The sequence below is a fragment of the Pteropus vampyrus genome, unplaced genomic scaffold (genome assembly GCF_000151845.1).
Source record: "Pteropus vampyrus isolate Shadow unplaced genomic scaffold, Pvam_2.0 Scaffold74, whole genome shotgun sequence".
Taxonomy (NCBI): Eukaryota; Metazoa; Chordata; class Mammalia; order Chiroptera; family Pteropodidae; genus Pteropus; species Pteropus vampyrus.
Window position 1 is genome coordinate 4,616,695 of NW_011888855.1, and position 16,759 is coordinate 4,633,453.

At 41.7% G+C, this 16,759-nt stretch overlaps 1 protein-coding gene across 1 annotated transcript; it reads right to left on the minus strand.

Annotated features, from left to right (window-relative positions):
* Nucleotides 1-12,064: 12,064 nt before the first annotated feature.
* GDF9 (growth differentiation factor 9) lies at nt 12,065-14,674 on the minus strand. Its single transcript, XM_011362296.2, has 2 exons — nt 14,278-14,674; nt 12,065-13,213 (listed from the first exon to the last, which is right to left on the minus strand). The coding sequence occupies exons 1-2, from the start codon at nt 14,672-14,674 to the stop codon at nt 12,246-12,248; spliced, it is 1,365 nt and encodes a 454-aa protein (XP_011360598.1). The 3' UTR covers nt 12,065-12,245.
* Between the last annotated feature and the right edge of the window lie 2,085 nt (nt 14,675-16,759).

The following is a 16,759-nucleotide window of genomic DNA, read 5'->3' on the forward strand; positions in this document are numbered from 1 at the left end:
CTATTCCAGTGGACCCAGGACAGATAAGTTCTTGTGAGCTTTTTTACTTTGATATTCTGGATTCCTGGGACCCAACTGAAAACTGTTCCCTATGTTTCATTTTGGTTCTCAAGTATAGAAATTGACAGGCTCTGAAGCAGACAACCAATGGCATTGCCCAGAGAGGGCAAAAGCTGGCTCAAGTGCAGGAATGGTCAGACTGCCTGCTCTGTGTTCAAGTCCTGACAAAGGAGTGATACAGTCTCCAAAAAGCCCTGTTCTTAAAAGTGCCCTTCTGTTTGAGCTAACTCTCCCAGGTCTCTGCCTGCCAAGGAGTCACCTGGTCATCATTTTCAATGGGAGAATAATTCAATTCTAGAGCTCTGGGCCCAGGGCTGCACACGGAAACTGTGTATAGGACTTGGGGCAAGACTGGCTCACAGTGTGCCGTGTACATGTGGGATGAGTTTTGGCTGTTCACTCTAGAAACATAATGCATGTCCTTAGCGTTCACTTAGAAAATCTTGGTGATTTTAACTGACATATCTAGTCAGGGACTCACGTGGAAGAAACTTCATTCTAAAACCTCTGAATGCGTATATCTGGCATCCATTATGTCTGTGTGTTTTTAGGGCCCTGCCAGGGGTACATGTGACCACACACACAGACACACGATCTAGTTGGTAGCTCTTTGTACTTTCAAGAAAGCATCAAGAGAAGTTAAACCGAAAATAGTAGAAAGTTACTTTTGACTTCTAGCAAATCACATAGCAAGATGAAGGCGGGATGTGTCTATTAATTGGGTGACACCAAAGGAATTCTGGGGCAAATAGCAACGAGCAGCAATTGCCTGGAAGGGGCAGAGATGGATCCACACAGGTTCATCAGCCACCCTGTGATTTCTCACCATGGAACAGTGTATCCCAGGTAGAGGGAAACCAGCATAGGGAGAAAGAGAGTGTGAGTCCAACACCTGGCAGGCCTAAGTGTACATGCCAGTAGTTGTAGGACCCTGGAGGTAGCCCAGCCTTCCCAAACCTTCACCCACTCATTAGTAAAGCAGCTGTACCACCACATATTCACCACATAAAGATGAAGTGAGATTTCATCATGTATATTCAGTGCCAGACTCACAGTAGGCCATTTGTAAATGGTGTCAGTTATCATTATTATTCCTCACTTCAGCTTCTCCCATGGGGAATATACTCTCAACTAAATCCTTGCCCCAATTTTCTCTCTAAGGATTGTCCCAAACACCAGGGGTATTGCTCCTGCTGTTGGTAGCTCCTCTCCTGAACTCGGCTCACTATTCCCACAAACAGGGCTGCAGTGTACATCTGAACGCGTCCTTCTTGGGGGGCCTCCCATACTGTGTAGGTCTGGGGGAGTCAGAACCCTCCCCCTCCTTTGAAAGCAAGCCCAGCCTGAGACTTGGACTCAATGCTCCTGCCAGGGACTGGGACTCTCAGGTGAGTGACATAGAGACACAGGGACAGGGAGAAACTATGAAGTGGGGGTCTGCAGTGACAGTGGGGTCCTAGCCTGTCTCCTGCTCTGGCTGCCCATCCTCCTTTGGTTCCTGCCTATTTTCAGAGCCTGGTCCTCCAGCCTTCTGGTCATTCTGTGAACCACCAGGCCTCCTGGCAACACATTCCTTTTTTGAGTGAGTCAGGCACAGCTAGTTGGTATTGCTTGAAATTAAGAATTTTCCTATAGAGAGCCAAGACACCTATTTATATTGGGGTGCCAGTGCTAGACAGGAGAAAATCTAGCCAGATTTGTGTATTCAGAGCTACTCTTTCCTTGGAAGAAGTAACCACTAGGCAAGAGGGCAAGAGAGCTCTCCCATGGCTGCCCAGAAGCTGGGGGATGCCCCCCTGCCCTTTGATGTGGCTGGCACCCTCTAATAAGTCTTTCACAGTCTCAAAACTAGCAACTCAGGAAACAGGATAAAGCAGTGCAGGAGAAACACAAGGCAGGCAAGTTCCTGGTCCAAAGTCATAAACATTTGCTATAAAAACAAAAACAAGATTTCCCTTGACCAACATAAAATCAAAGGCAAGAAAATTTGGAGATCAGTCGCTTTTTCCTATTCCTGCACTAAAGTGGGTTGACCTGGATTCTACCTGTTTTTTTCACACGAGCATGAGCCAAAAGACTAAGCTGATGTCAGACCAAGGCACGTCTGCTTTCCTACCCTATAGCTGCCCCCCATAGAGGGCTTGGCATATGATAAGTTCCCTCTTTTTTTCCCCTCTCCCACTAGCAAAAGTCCCTGGTAAAGGCCCCATCACAATCCCTGAGCCAAGTATCACCTCCTCAGTGAAGCTTTCCTGGATACCCCTAGGTGGAATTAATTATTCTCTGCTCCATGTAACACTTCACTGTAGCACATATAGTCACTGACTTGTCTGTCTGCCCCACTGGACAGACAGTGAGCTCTTGAAGGAAAGGACCAGCCCTAACAGTTCCAAGCTCAGAACTAACATCAGTGCTTGTTGAATGAGTGCATGAAGGAGACCTGATTTCAGGAGAGCAGCTATGTCATTCCTCCATTCTGAGTTCACAGGTGGTAGCAACGTTCCAAGAATGGCCTCAGTCTCTCGGACCCACTTATGCGAACTAGGACCTACACACACACATGTGCACACATGCACATATTTCGGGGAGGTGTGAGGGAGAGTCTATACAAACAGCATTGTAGGTGCCAAGTGGCCCTCCTATGGAAGTGATTGTGTAAAAGGAATTGCTTAATTAGCAAGCACTTATTGAGCGTCCGTGTACCAACTGGCCCATAGCTTAAGGTTTGAGGCAGAGGACACATATCCTAGGAGCCAAGAGCCAGAAGGGAAGTTAGCAGCATCCTTCCTTCCTGCTCTTGCTGGCAATCCGTCTCTACTCTGCCATCAGCCCCCCTTGGAGGACCTGGTGGCTCTGCCCATGTTCAGACTCATCATCAGCTTTCACTGGGAGAAACGAGCTTTAAAGTAGCATTAGATCCTAGACTGGTCATTTCCTTGGGGTCTCTACAATTGCTGTTTCACTTCTGCCTTTGAGTGGTTTTAACAAAACGTCATGACTTACCATGGTAGAAGGGGCTACTTTTTTTTCAGAGCAGATTGCTTTAGTCACTCACTTGGGCACAGCAAAGAGAGGTCTGGAGAGCTGCTGCCATGGACGGAAGCAAGGATTCCAAAGAGAGTGCATTTGGATTTCCAAACCTTCTGCATTGTTTCTTAGGATTAGATTCATAATCTTTATTAGTGATAGCAGTAGGTCCTAGTTCACAGATGAACTAGTCTATGAACATGGGTTCTTTTCAAAATGATTAAGTACTCGAAAGGAATTAAAAATGAAGTCAATAAAGTCACACTGAAACCCTCTGGTCTTCCTAGAGCAGTGAATGCTTTTTCTAAATTAGATTCACCTTAATGCACTCAATGGCTTACAGCTCAACAATAAAAAGACAAATAATCTAATTTTTTAAATGGGTAAAGGATTTGAATAGACCTTTCTCCCAAGAAGATATACAAATGGCCAACAAGCACATGAAAAGATGTTCGACATCAAATGTAAATCAAAACCACAGTGAGGTACCACTTCATACCCACTAGAATAGCTATAATGAAAAAGACATTAAGTGTTATTAGCAAGGATGTAGAGAAATCAGAATTTTCACGCACCACAGGTGGGAATATAAAATGGTGCGGCTGCTTTGGAAATTGTCAGTTCATCAAACAAACAGAGTTACCATATGACCTAGCAATTCCACTCTTAGGTATATAACCAAGAGAATGGAAAACATATGTTCATGCAAAAACCTGCATGTGAATGTTTGTAGCAGCATTATTCATAACAGCTGGAAAGTAGAAACAACCCTAATGGCCATAAACAGATGAAGGGATAAACAAAATGTCACATTTTCATACTATGGAATATTATTCAGTTATAAAAAGAAGCGAAGTACTGATACATGCTACTAAAACATGGATGAATATTGAAAATGTTACACTAAGTGGGAGAAACCAGACAATGTATTATTCTATTTATATGAAGTGTCCAGAATAGGCAAATCCATAAAGGCAGAAAGCAGGTTAGTGGTTGCCAGGGGCTGGAAGGAGGCGAGGATAGGGTCTGAGTAATTGGTATAAAGTTTCCTTTTGATGGAACATGATGAAAATGTTCTAGAATTAGACAGTGGTGCACAACATCGTGAGTTGTGCTAAAAGTCACTAAAGACTAAAAATCACTAAACTGTACACTTTAAAATGGTGACTTTTATGTATGGATTTCTCTCTGTCTGTATATGTGTGGCTATACACACAGATACACACACAGTTAACAGTTGTCACTGACGTTGGCCTTTTCTGCTCAAAATCTTCATATACAAAGCAAGAGATGGCCTCCACGAGATCTAACCACCCTGGTATTTTAAGTGTGTATCTCTAAATGCAGAAAGAAAGCTCACATATTCTCACTAGTTTAACTATTAGTTCAAAGCACCATCTGCCACAGACCTAAAAACACCTGGTGAGCCACATGATCTCAGGTTTATCTATGGGTCACATGTTCTGATAGTCATATGCACACAGGTCGCACAACTTTTTAAAAATTACAATTGTAGATGAATTTAATTATTTTAAAAATCAGAGTATTTAGCAGTAATACAAAAGGGGTCCATTCAAAAGTATATAACCTGTTAACTAATTTCAATCTGACTTGATGAAATCATAATGAAAATACTTAAATCATTCTCAGGACCTATCAAGTGAGGGCATATCCCAGTCCTGACACCACATGTGTACCTACGTGGGAGTTCTCAGCTTCATGTGTGTAGTTTTGTGAAAGGAAAAGAACTTTGGAAGAACTGGGTCCAGCGTCTTCCCAGTGGGCAGAGTTCTATGTTCTATTAGTTCCTTTGTCTGGTAGGGCGCCTGAGAACTGCACTCCAGAAGTAGCTACAGGAAATTACAGGGTGTTCTACATATATCTCCATCTGTGCCTCACTTCTCGGACTATGACTGTTTTCATCAGGGAGAGCTGTGATTCACCTTTTACTATCAGTGATGCCATCATGCTCAGGCAGTTCAATAGTGGGAAAAAAAAGAACATTCGAGAATCAATATTCAAAAGAGGAAGCTATTGCATAGGAGGTGGGAGATGTATCAGATCAGGTAATAAATATATTATGTAATTAGGTAATAAATATATGAAGTATCGTAAGCTCTTTCTTGGGAGGCAATATTAGGGAGGAGTTAAGAGTGACATCATTCGAGGAAGAGACGGTTGTGCTGCCCAGTAGAGATATAAGCCACATATGTAGTTTTAAATTATCTACCAGCCACATTAAAAAAGTAAAAACAGGTAAAATAGATTTTAATATATATTAAATCTATGTACATATTTAATATATCCAAATAGATCCACCATGTCAGAATATTATCACTACAACGTGTAATCAACATCACAAAATGAACTATTTTACATTCTTATGTTCATATGAAGTCTTTGAGATCTAGTGTGTATTTTACTTTCACAGCTCATCTCAATTTTGATGAACCGCATTTCAAATGCTCAATAGCCACATGTACCTAGTGACTGCTGTATTGGACAGCACAGCTTGAGAGCATCTTAGTCATGGGAATAAAAGCCCTCAGTGAGAATCTATTTGCTAGACATTGTTCTAAGCTCTTTACGTGTATTAACTCATTTAATACGTACTATTATTTAAAAGATATTATTATATATTATTACTATTATATAACCTTATTTAATAGGTACTATTATTATCCCCATTTTACAGATAAGGAGACTTGATTCAGAGAGATTAATTCATCTGCCCAAAGTTATAGCCAGGGTGGTTCCAGGTCTCATGCTTTTAATTACTCTACTCTTTTCCCTGGCATGTGCCTGCTCTTTCTCTCCCTAGTATGATCTCAATGAGCAGGAATAAACCCAGTGCTGCTCTGTTGGGGGTACTTTTTATCTCATTTACTTGTCATTTTGCTGGAGAAGGACCTGTGTAAGATGAAGTCATGACCCCTCCAGTTCCAGGAAGTGCTCACTGTGTGGCATCGATCAGTAAGTCTCCAAGATTCCTTAATCTCCACAACCCTGCTTTAGCCCTTTACAAATATTTTACAAACTGGTCATGGTCAAGGGCATGAACACAATGAAAACCTGTGATCCTGGTCACTTTCTCCTCTGATCATGCAATGATTTGCCAAGTTCACAGCAGAAATTTTCCTGGCAAATGATGCAATGGAAGCTGGCACATTAACTTTTATTTTGACTTTAATAAACTGTTAAGCCTGTTTTTCTCTTTTCTAAAGGTACATTTGAACTCAGTATCCTACATTTAGGCAAAATTTGAGATGACTTATTGGCAAGTCATTTGGCCCTGCTAGTTATACTATCCAATGAGGTACTTTTTTATGTCAAATATGATATGCAGTCCAAATACTAGATGTGCTCCTGCCTTAGAAATACGTCTACTTTTCTTACCCCAAACTGACTGGACAAGGATGAGATGGAAAAGGTAAAGGAAGCCATCAAATAGAGAGCATGTAGAAAGTTCTTTGCAAGTCGCAAAGGGATTACAATTTGCTAGACACTTTTCTTATCCATTTTTCTCTAAGCAGACGTTTAAACAATGACTTTACATGGTGCTTCTAGAAATATCCCTTTTTGACTCAGAGAACTGAACACATGACTTTACTCCCTCCCACCAACCTCAGAACACGTGAATATCAAATATACTCATGGGGCAAAGGACAGGTGAGCAGAGCACAGCAGATGAGTGGGAACAAAGTTTTGGAAGCTGGATATTGGCTGGAAGAGTGAGCAGAACTAATTAAAAAGGAAACCTAAACCTGCTGGGTGTGGATATCAATGGAAGCTAGCTGGGTCACACCACAGAACCCCAGGGAAGCTCAGGAAATGAAGATGTCATATGCCATGGAAGGCAGCGGTACAAACTATGACAGTCCATGGGTGGGTATTGGCTGAGTCTGTAGATGGAACCACTGGACCCCAATGTACACTCCCCATCCCAAGCAGCTAGATGACCGCTCCTCCCGCAACCCAGCAGGAAACTAGGGGTTGATTCTGTGGAAGAGTTGAATCAAGAGACTCCAGGCAAGTGAACTCCAGACATGGAGACGGTTGGGGGCAACGGTCCAGCACTGGGATAAAAATGGATTAGGGGAAAGCTCATAGCCCCTTGCACTCCTTGGCTCTAAGACCACTGGCAGCTAAGTGTATATCTTTGCCCTATATTCCTCCCACAAGAAGATTGGATAAGCTTCTGTAGAGACACCTAGAGAATCTTACAGAAGCCTCGAACCACAGCCTTCTAATCACCACACCCCATCCTGTCCTGCACAGCTTCCAACAGTTTTCTAGTGCCTTACACTTACAGATGGACAACAAAAGACATTTGAGAAGAGTTTCCAACATGAAAGACAAAGACCAAAACAAACAGAAACAAAGCAAAACTCACAAGAAATAATGCGAGAAGGAAAAAAAAAAAACCAGAACAAAAAACAATATAATTAAGAATCACCTCACTTGGATGGAAATATGAAGCCAGGGACTGGGACACAGTTTATCCTTTCCTTTCACCATAAGAACATAGGTTTCTTCTTTCTAGAAGGTTGCCATCCTACAACCTCAGAGAGATAGGCCAAATAACAAAGAGAAGAGCCAAGGAAATAAATTCCAAGTTCACTTCTCTGCATCCCTACCTCCACTGCCGTAGTCCAGGCCAGCATCATCCCTCACCTGGGACTATGACGATAGCCCCTGAAAACCCAAAAGGTCCTTCTGCTTCAGACTAGTCTCTGCTGAACAACTTACATAGAACACTTAGAGTGATCTTTAAAAAAAAAAAAAAAAAGACTCAATTATTTCAGACCCCTGACTAAACATTGTCAATGGCTTCCTACTGCTCTTGGCTTAAAAACTGAATTCCTGTGCACTGGTCTTGTACCGTCTGGTCTGTCTGCTCCTTCGACCTCATCGCCTCCCACCTGTTCGCCAGTTCATTCATTCCTGCTCCTTTCTCGCTTTCCAGTCACACCCAGCTTCTTCTGTTCTTAGAATATAAGTTTGTTCTCACCTCAGCTTGTTTGGCCTAGAGGTTCCGCATGTGATTTCACTGCCTGTCTCTCCCCACTGTCATACGAGCCCCCTGAGAGCAAGCACCATGTCTCTCTTATTTACCATGAGGAAAATAAGGCCTCTAGAAGAGTAACTGATGTGTAGTATGTGCCCAACAAATAATGAAAAAATAAATTTTAAAGGGCTCAGAGTTTTAAGGGTAGAGGTAAAATGGTTGGTGAAAAAAATGTGAACTATTAATTCCATCAGGGATATCAACACTTATTGACATTAGGATCAGCATTTTCTTGTCCCAAGCAGTTTCGTGAATATATTATATCACTGTTAGTATCCTAACTGTGATAGTATGCTATACTTTTGCAAGACGTTTTCATTGAGGGGACTGGATAAATGATACACGAGATCTATGATTTCTTACGATTGCATGTAAATCTATTATCTTAGAATAAAAGTTTAATTAAAAATATTCTAATCTAAAGGCAAGATAATTTGGATTCATTCAGCCTGCTTTATGTAGTACCACCCCAAAATGTATTCCTCCACAGAAATGTTCCGTGGTGACAAATGTTCACTGATGGAACTTAGGATAATAAAAAGAAGTCTCTGTGACTGATAGGTAATATATCTTTCATGGAGCTGAGAACAGTAGACGCTGTTCTAACCATACGCAGCACCTGGCCCATAGTCGGTGTTCAATAAATATTTATGCAATGAGCTAATTATTTCTGAGAAAGCCAAAATGACATCCAGGCACAGGCTGTGAACTCAACACTGCCTGTCATAACATTGCAATGTGGAAAGACACCAGCACCAAAGACAGGTCTATAAATGACTCTAAACCATTCGCTAAGTATTTAAGATCCCAAAATGTACAGCTGAGCCTAATTCACACACATCTAATTACTCGATTCTCCCATACAAATTGCATTACATAGTAAGGTAGGACAAAGAAATACTGTCAGGCCATCTGTAAAATTCTGTTCTTCAAATGGATAATGAAATTGTCCTGGGCTTACTGAAAAATCAAGCAAAGTGCTTTCCAAAAATTGACCAGTAAAGCTGCGGTTTAGGAAGGACATCAGGGAGTAATTAACTACCAGAAGAGAGAACCTACGTGACTCCTCAATTCTGGTAAAGGATGAAGTGTCGATTCCCTGCTTGTGTTTATTTTTCCTTTTAATTAGACAATAGTTAACGGCTAAAACAGCATACTTTTGTATCAATGCATTCAGCCAACCTATATATTTAAGGAATGTTTTGGGGACTGACATTCTCTAAAAGAACATTTTAGATGTTTTAATTTCACTTCATTTGTCATTTTATAAGTTGCAATCCCTTCAAAATTACAAATTAAAATTGACTAAAGTTTTGCTATACACCAAGTTCTTCCACCTGAACTCTTTTCTTTTATGCCCTATATAATCATGAATGCTTCCTCCTTTACCCCACGAAAAAGCAACTTCATTTTTCCTTCAGACCATCTGAACTGAGCTCTGAACCAAGTCCCAGTGGTTGCTGACCTTGAAGTCGATTAGTAAAACACAAAAGTATTCAGCATAACCTGGGAATTGATTTAAACCGATAAAGTGCAGGAAACTCAGAACCAAATGTAAAACCAGCTTCTGACATGCCCCATTGTTCCCTGGCCTAGTAAGGCACTCATCGCATTAAAGGGACCTCGTATCTCATCTGGACTAAATACCAAAGCTGAATGCATCTGTTTAAGGCAGATATGGCCTCATCCTTGAATTTCCAGATTTAAATCGCTGCTGTCCTTTCTCATTTAGTTTCTAAAGTGGCAGCTTTTATAAGAGTAAGCCAAGAAAAAACAGGTTCCATATGGAGGAGGCAAGTAGGAAGACTAGTATATCCTCAATTGTGTAGAAGAGAATCTTTGAAGTTTACATTTAGCAGATATATCGGCCCTGAATATTAACAGTCTTATTAAACTAAATTTACAGTTAAAGCCTAAAAAAATAGGGAAAAAAAAGCCAAACTTATAATTCTTCAACCTATCGTTACTCAGCCACAGCATCAAAACACTGTGCAAAAGTGGTTTGGTTTTTTTTTTTTTTGAGCAATTTACAAAAATGTTTTAAAGTCAATTTTAGAATTTACCTACGAGGATGAACTATTTTTCTGCTCTCCATTTTGGCACTGACCCTGACACTTCCATCAGAACTACCCTTTTATTTTCTTCTTTTCGAAACCTTTCAATTGCCGACCACATTCCACATTCAGCCACAGAACTAGGCCATGAAAAAAAAAAAAAAACAAAAATGAATTCCCGTAAAAAAAGTCAGTTTAGGGTAATCGAAGAACTATGAGGAATCCTTGATACATATTTGATATATATATTTTGACATATATATTTCATGTGCTCCATTTGAAAACAGCCATATTTAAGGGAGACTTACTTTCAAATAAGTTTAATTGTATAGTGCCACTATTACTTATGCCTTTTCCATTCCAGGCATTTTTTACTCCTAAGAATTAAAGAAGTTGATATAAAACCCTTGAAACACTATCTCTTAGATTCGCAGCCTCATTTACAAAAGAATAATGACTCAAGTTACACAAGACAGTAAAGTTATTTGGAAACTGGGCCACCTAAAAGTTCTCTGAGTCCTATTTTCCTGAAAACATTTTTGAGAGGAAAAAATCATGAGCAAACAGCCTTTATGTCAGTATGTGAAGATTTGTAATGTGTATGCACCAGGAAACAATCCAAAAATGAAATTAACAATTCCATTCATACTAGCATCGAAAGGAATAAAATGCTTAGAAATAAATTTTAAAAAATGCTTTTTAAAAAGCATTTTAAAAAATTTATTTCTCAGCATTTAGAAATAAATTTTTAAAAAAGTGCAAAACTTATACTCGAAAACTATAAAATGTTGAAAAATCTAAATAAAGGGAAAACCATCCCACACTCATGGATTGGAAGACTTAGCATTGTTAAGGCAATACTCCCCAAACTGACCTACAGGTTCAACATGATCCCTACAAAAATCCCATCTGACTTCTTTTGAGAATAAAGAGTAAGAAAAGATCATTTACAGGGATGGAAAATACTGCTTGCACCTAGGAGTTACTTTTGGTTTGTAGACTAGGGTTTTGGAAACTCTGAAGCAGAAACCACTGCATCAGCCTTAACTCCGCGCCCCCTGGGATCTCTCAAGGTACATTTACTGGATACCCACAGATAAGCCCTCATCTACAAAAGAGACCCATTCGGTAATATAACTAGTCACTGCCAGCTTGGTTTAGTGGGAATAGTCCTAAACCCACCTGAAAAAAATACGTGGGGGTGGAGTGATGGGAGCTGAGGGAAATCGGCAAAAATAAGCGAAACAAAACAAAAATGCTCCTTCACTTTGTTCCATAGGGTCAGAGACTTTACATATATAAAGGAGAAAATACATTTTAAAAAATCTTGAATATTGCATTTTCTTGGAAAAAATCTTCAAGGCAATTTCTTTTAAATAAAAGGAAATGTTATATTGCTTGGTGTAAATCAACCAATTTATACAAGCTATCTAATGAGTGGAGTTAGTATATTGTGTAGGAGCCATACTAATACAACAGAAATGGGTTCTTTGCATACTAATTCTATTGAACCTCACTTCATCAGGATTTAGGTAAATAAGTTAGCTTCTTTTACTCTGAAAGAGATCAAACATGGAGCCAAGACTAGCTATTAGGCACACTTCCTCTGCCCCCAAATGATCATATAAAAGCAATCTTTAATAAACACACACACAGAAAATCTATGCCGCTGATAGAAATGTATTCTTCCATTAAATAAGACTACAACATTGAATTGTCTATTTAGAGCTGCAATTCCAATTAGATTAACGCTAATTAAGTTTTTTAACATCAAAAAAGTCTGCTCAGGGAAAAAAAAAATTAAAGCTCTCCAAAATAATCACATTAATTTACATAGAAATAAAAAAGGCAGGTGTTGTCTCTTCACACTGATAGATGCCACCGAATGTGCTAATCCACACAGGTTCCTCCTTAGACGAGACACTCCGAATAATATTTAGAGACTTGACTATGAGGCTTTCTCCTGAAAGCACGGATAGGCACGGGGCATTTACTGTGCCAAAGAGGCTCAAGGTTCAAGTTTAGAGAACCATATATTAACGACAGGTGCACTTAGTGGCTATCATATCTTCGTATTCCTTATAAGCAATTGAGCCATCAGGTTCAATGGTCAATACACTCAAAGGGCTGTACTTGGCGGGCACACATGACGGTCTTGGCACCGCGGAGTCCAGCTTCTTCTCATAGATGATGTTCTGCACCATGGTGTGAACTGGAGAGCCATATCGGTGCCCAACGGCCCTGGGACAGTCCCCTTTACAGTATCGAGGGTTGTATCTATGCGGGGCCACTATCCAGTTGTCCCACTTCAGCTGACTAAAGCTAAGTCTAAAATCATGGAGCTCACACTCATTTTGGGGAAAAAGAAACTGTTTGAAGTATTCGCTCAGATTGAAAGAAGCTGGAACCAGAGGCTTCTTCAGTTCCCAGTTGACAGTTTTCTGACTTCTGCGGTGACGGGAGGACCTTACTCCCTCAGCAGCCTCTTCTCCCAGGGGATGGGCAAACAGACCTCTCTTCTGGTCAGGAGCCTGTGAGGGTCTCCTTTTATAGTGTAGGGAATACCGGCTGTGATACACCTGAGCACTTGTGTCGTTCAGATACAAAAGCAGTGAGGGGGGTACCAGAAGAGGCAAGTTTGACAGACCGCCCTGTGCTGAAGGATGCTGCAGCTGGTCTTTCACACATGTAAAATTTACAGACATGTGAATATTTCTCTTGTCGGAGGCCACTAGAGGCTGAAGGAGAGTGGTCACATCAACTTCAACCCATCTGTATTTCTTGCTAAATTCAAACTGTGAGTTAAAGGTAAAAGAGTGTGGAGCTCTAGGGGGCGTCTTGCTAGAAGACTCTGTCTTTTTCAACACCAGGTTGTAGACACATTTAACAGCAGAGGGAAAAGAAACTGAGTGGTTGAAAGTGTATAGCAAGACTGACTTGAGTAAGTGCTCCACAGCAGTAACACGATCCAGGTTAAACAGCAGGTCCACTGATGAAATGGTTCCTGGGGAGAAAACAATCCACCAGTAGTGCTTGAATACAAATCAAACATAATAGGAAGTCAAATCAAGGAATTAGGACTTCGAGATGTGCTTTCTCCCGTCTCTTTTCCCACTTCCTCAAGTCTCAAAGCGGGAGGGGGATGGTTATACAAAAAATGCAGGTAATTGGTACTATAGCTAATTCCCAGCAACTACAAGTGGATATTTTATCACTAGAAAGTCGGAACAGCTTTGGTGATGAATTAGCTCCAAACAGAGGAAGCTAATTAGGAGTTTTCTCTTGGAGAGTCTCTAGAGGGAAAACTGATTAAAACATTTACTAAGCTTGTTAAGAAGATAGACATTCTAAGCCCTAATGGTTGGAATCAATAAAGAAAGCTCAATTGTTTAAGTTAATTTGGAACACTTGAGATTGACAACACATGGAGGCTCTAAAAACCACTATAATAAAATGGAACATCAAGGAAGGAGGAAGGGTTTTAAACAGCCACAATTGACCCGTTGGGTTAGAATCATGAGCTAGTGAATATAGTTTTTTAAAGCATTTCCCCTTTCACACACTAAGGTGCTGAGTCAAACTGTTGACTAACACTTTGTTCTTGTGAGGAAGGACCTACTGTTCCAAATCAGGATTTAAGTTTTCCTTAAGCTACAAATAAGGGAAAAACAGCCTGTGTAACAAAGCACACCAATAGCTATGAGATATCTTAGGCACATTTTCAGGCCAGCACTGGTAGAACGAGGAGAATAAGCAACTGGAAGTCAAAATACCTGGTTTCCAGCCTTGATTTTGTGACCTTGGACAAGATGCTAATCTTCTCCAGTAGCACTTTCCCCGGCCTTTACAGCCATTAACTCTCTCCCAGCTCTAAAATTCTATCATATTAGCCCACCTTAGCCCATGAGGGCATTCAAAGAAACAATGAGACCAAGTACCAGATTTGCTTGAATTTGGATACTGAGTATCGTGCAACTCAAGGAGCAAGGCCCAGCTCCCTTCTGTGATTGAAATGCAGCCAAGTCTATCAACTTTCCTCCACCCATTAACCAATCTGCTCCTACACACCTGTCATCTGGTCCACAGGAGTCCGTTTGTGCTGGACATAGGGGGTGAAGAGCCGAACAGTGTTGCAGAGGTGACTTCTGTTGGATTTAGGGATCCCTTCCTTAGTAGCATATGCTTTATAGAGCCTCTTCATGTAGCGCAAAGCTCTGGAGTCTGGCTGCAGCCTAGGGGACCCACCTCGCCCGTTATATAGGACCTTGAAGAGAGGGGGAAAGAGGCCAGCTCTGTCTCTCCCATCAAGAGACTGCAACAAGGACCAAGGTTCAGTGTCAGAGTCTAACTCAGCACGAGCTGCAATCTGGGATTCTCCCCTAGCAGCCTGAAAACCAAGGCAAGTAGGAAAACACAGCCAGGAAAAGCAGCAAAACCAAAAAAAGAGCTTGCTAGGAAGCGCCATGTCTTGGAAGAACTAGCAAGGAGCACAACCAAACCTGTCTTCCTCAAAGCCAGGAAGAACTTAGGTTGATCTCTTAAATAAATTTTAGATGTGTGGGTGGGGCAGACCTCGAGGGATCCTCGCTGAAGATAGTTTTTATCAGCTGTATATCAAGCAGCTGTTAACACCTTATTTATCCAATTTGCCCTCATTACATACAGATTTATTTGATTATTTGGCTTTTCTCTCCCCTTTTCCTGGCATTTAAAACCTTCAAAATTATTATACTAATGCACTAGCTTTGTAGCTGAAAGGCTAAGAGAAATTGAGGAATGATCTTAAAATAAAACCACTCATTTTTTAGGAGATTAAGATTCTTAAAATGTTCCTTAGGCGCTTGCTGAAATTTCTGAAGCACCTGGAAAAGCTGATTATTCATGATGATATGCAGATCTGTTGTTATGCAATTTATGGTGTTGGGTTTACTCTTGCTCTCCCTTCATCCTCACCAATTCTCCCACTTTCAGGTGCTTAGAAGAATTATTTACTCCATGTTGATTTGGAAGGTGAGAGAGTCACAACTGGCATTGAAATTCCAAGGAGCAGAGAACTGTTAGGTTGCCCAGTTTTCCTAGGTAGCTTAGGATAGAATATGGACTTGGAATACTGCAATATGCTTAAAAAAGGACGTCACTTTTAACCCTGACTCATTTAAAAATATATCTTGATGTCTTTGGTTTGCAATTCACCAATACATGTTTTGGTTGAAAGGTTTAAAGATGTTTACAGGTCCTAGAAAATACATGAAAGTTTTATTTTTTTTATTTTTTATTAATCACCCAAATGGTGGTAGAATTTCCTAGGGTGTTTTGTTCTTAACTGTTTTAAGTATTTATGTTGTTACCTTGGAGCTGAGACCAGGCTAGAGATTATATTTTAGAAAACGGAGACAAAGTTGCACCATGAACAGCCGAAATGAGGCGATATCGTGTCATGTAAGGAGACTGTGCTGGCAGAAAGGCAACCCACAGCCATGGTACAAGATACAGAACCAGTGTGTGCGGTACTTTGGCTGATAAAACTGAGATATGTTTGCAAACTAAGTCCCTAGCCTGCCAAGCCTCTCTGGCCTGTGGCTGGGAAGCAGGGTTATAAAACACGAACTGTTGAACAAGATCGTAGTCCTAGATTACATATGGCCAGCAATTCCATGAACAAAACCTTTACAGACACTATATCAAGTAGAAGAGTCAGTCAGCTGCTCAGGACAGGAGCAACCCTAAGCAGAAAGTACTTTGCGAAAATACTGTAACGTTCCTCGCCTCTCCCCCACTCCCAACCGACTCCAGGCCAAACCATATCGGGGACGTGATGGGGCGAGCTGGCTGCCGCGGGGGTAGCCTCCTGCTTCCCCCTTATTGCCAAAAGACCTGACATTTATTTGGGGACTCTCGTGTTGAATTTGAGAAAACGTCTTTATTTTATGCTGGGAAAGTACACCCTGCCAGTGGATTCTCAGGCAGCGATGGGCAGGAGAAGCCTCAGATCTGAGTCTCTGATTTTGGTACTGGGGTCGCTGATGGTTTGAAAAGAACCCGATTTTAGCTACAGCACCAGACTGAAGAAAACGTCGCGTTCGCTGCTGTGCGGCAGCATCGACTCCGGCCTCAGGAGCGCTCTCCGCAGTTGGAGGACTCACACTGGAGGGCAGTGCGGCCCTCGAGGTCACCTGGCCCCTTTCTCATCACTTCTTTGTCCCCCTCTGTACCCGGCTGCTTCTTGCGGCTCCACAGATAAGAACGATGAGGGCCAGAGGTGGCGCCTCGGGCCCCAAAACCTGTAGAACCCTCGTCTTGGGCTAGGACCCACGTACCCCCGCCCAGACACCGCCCACCCACAAGGTCGCGAAGCCAGGGCACTTCCATCCAGAACGGGGGCCAACCGCACCTTCCCCGGAGACAGCAGGAAAATGGTACCCCCCGGAAGTGACTTCACGGCCTCCTGGAGCAGCTTCCGCTCCCACCGGAAGTGGCGGACGGAGACCGGTGCCTTCCGAGACTTCGGAGGGCAAGGTGACCCAGGTGCAGTATTAGGGTCCCGTGGCAC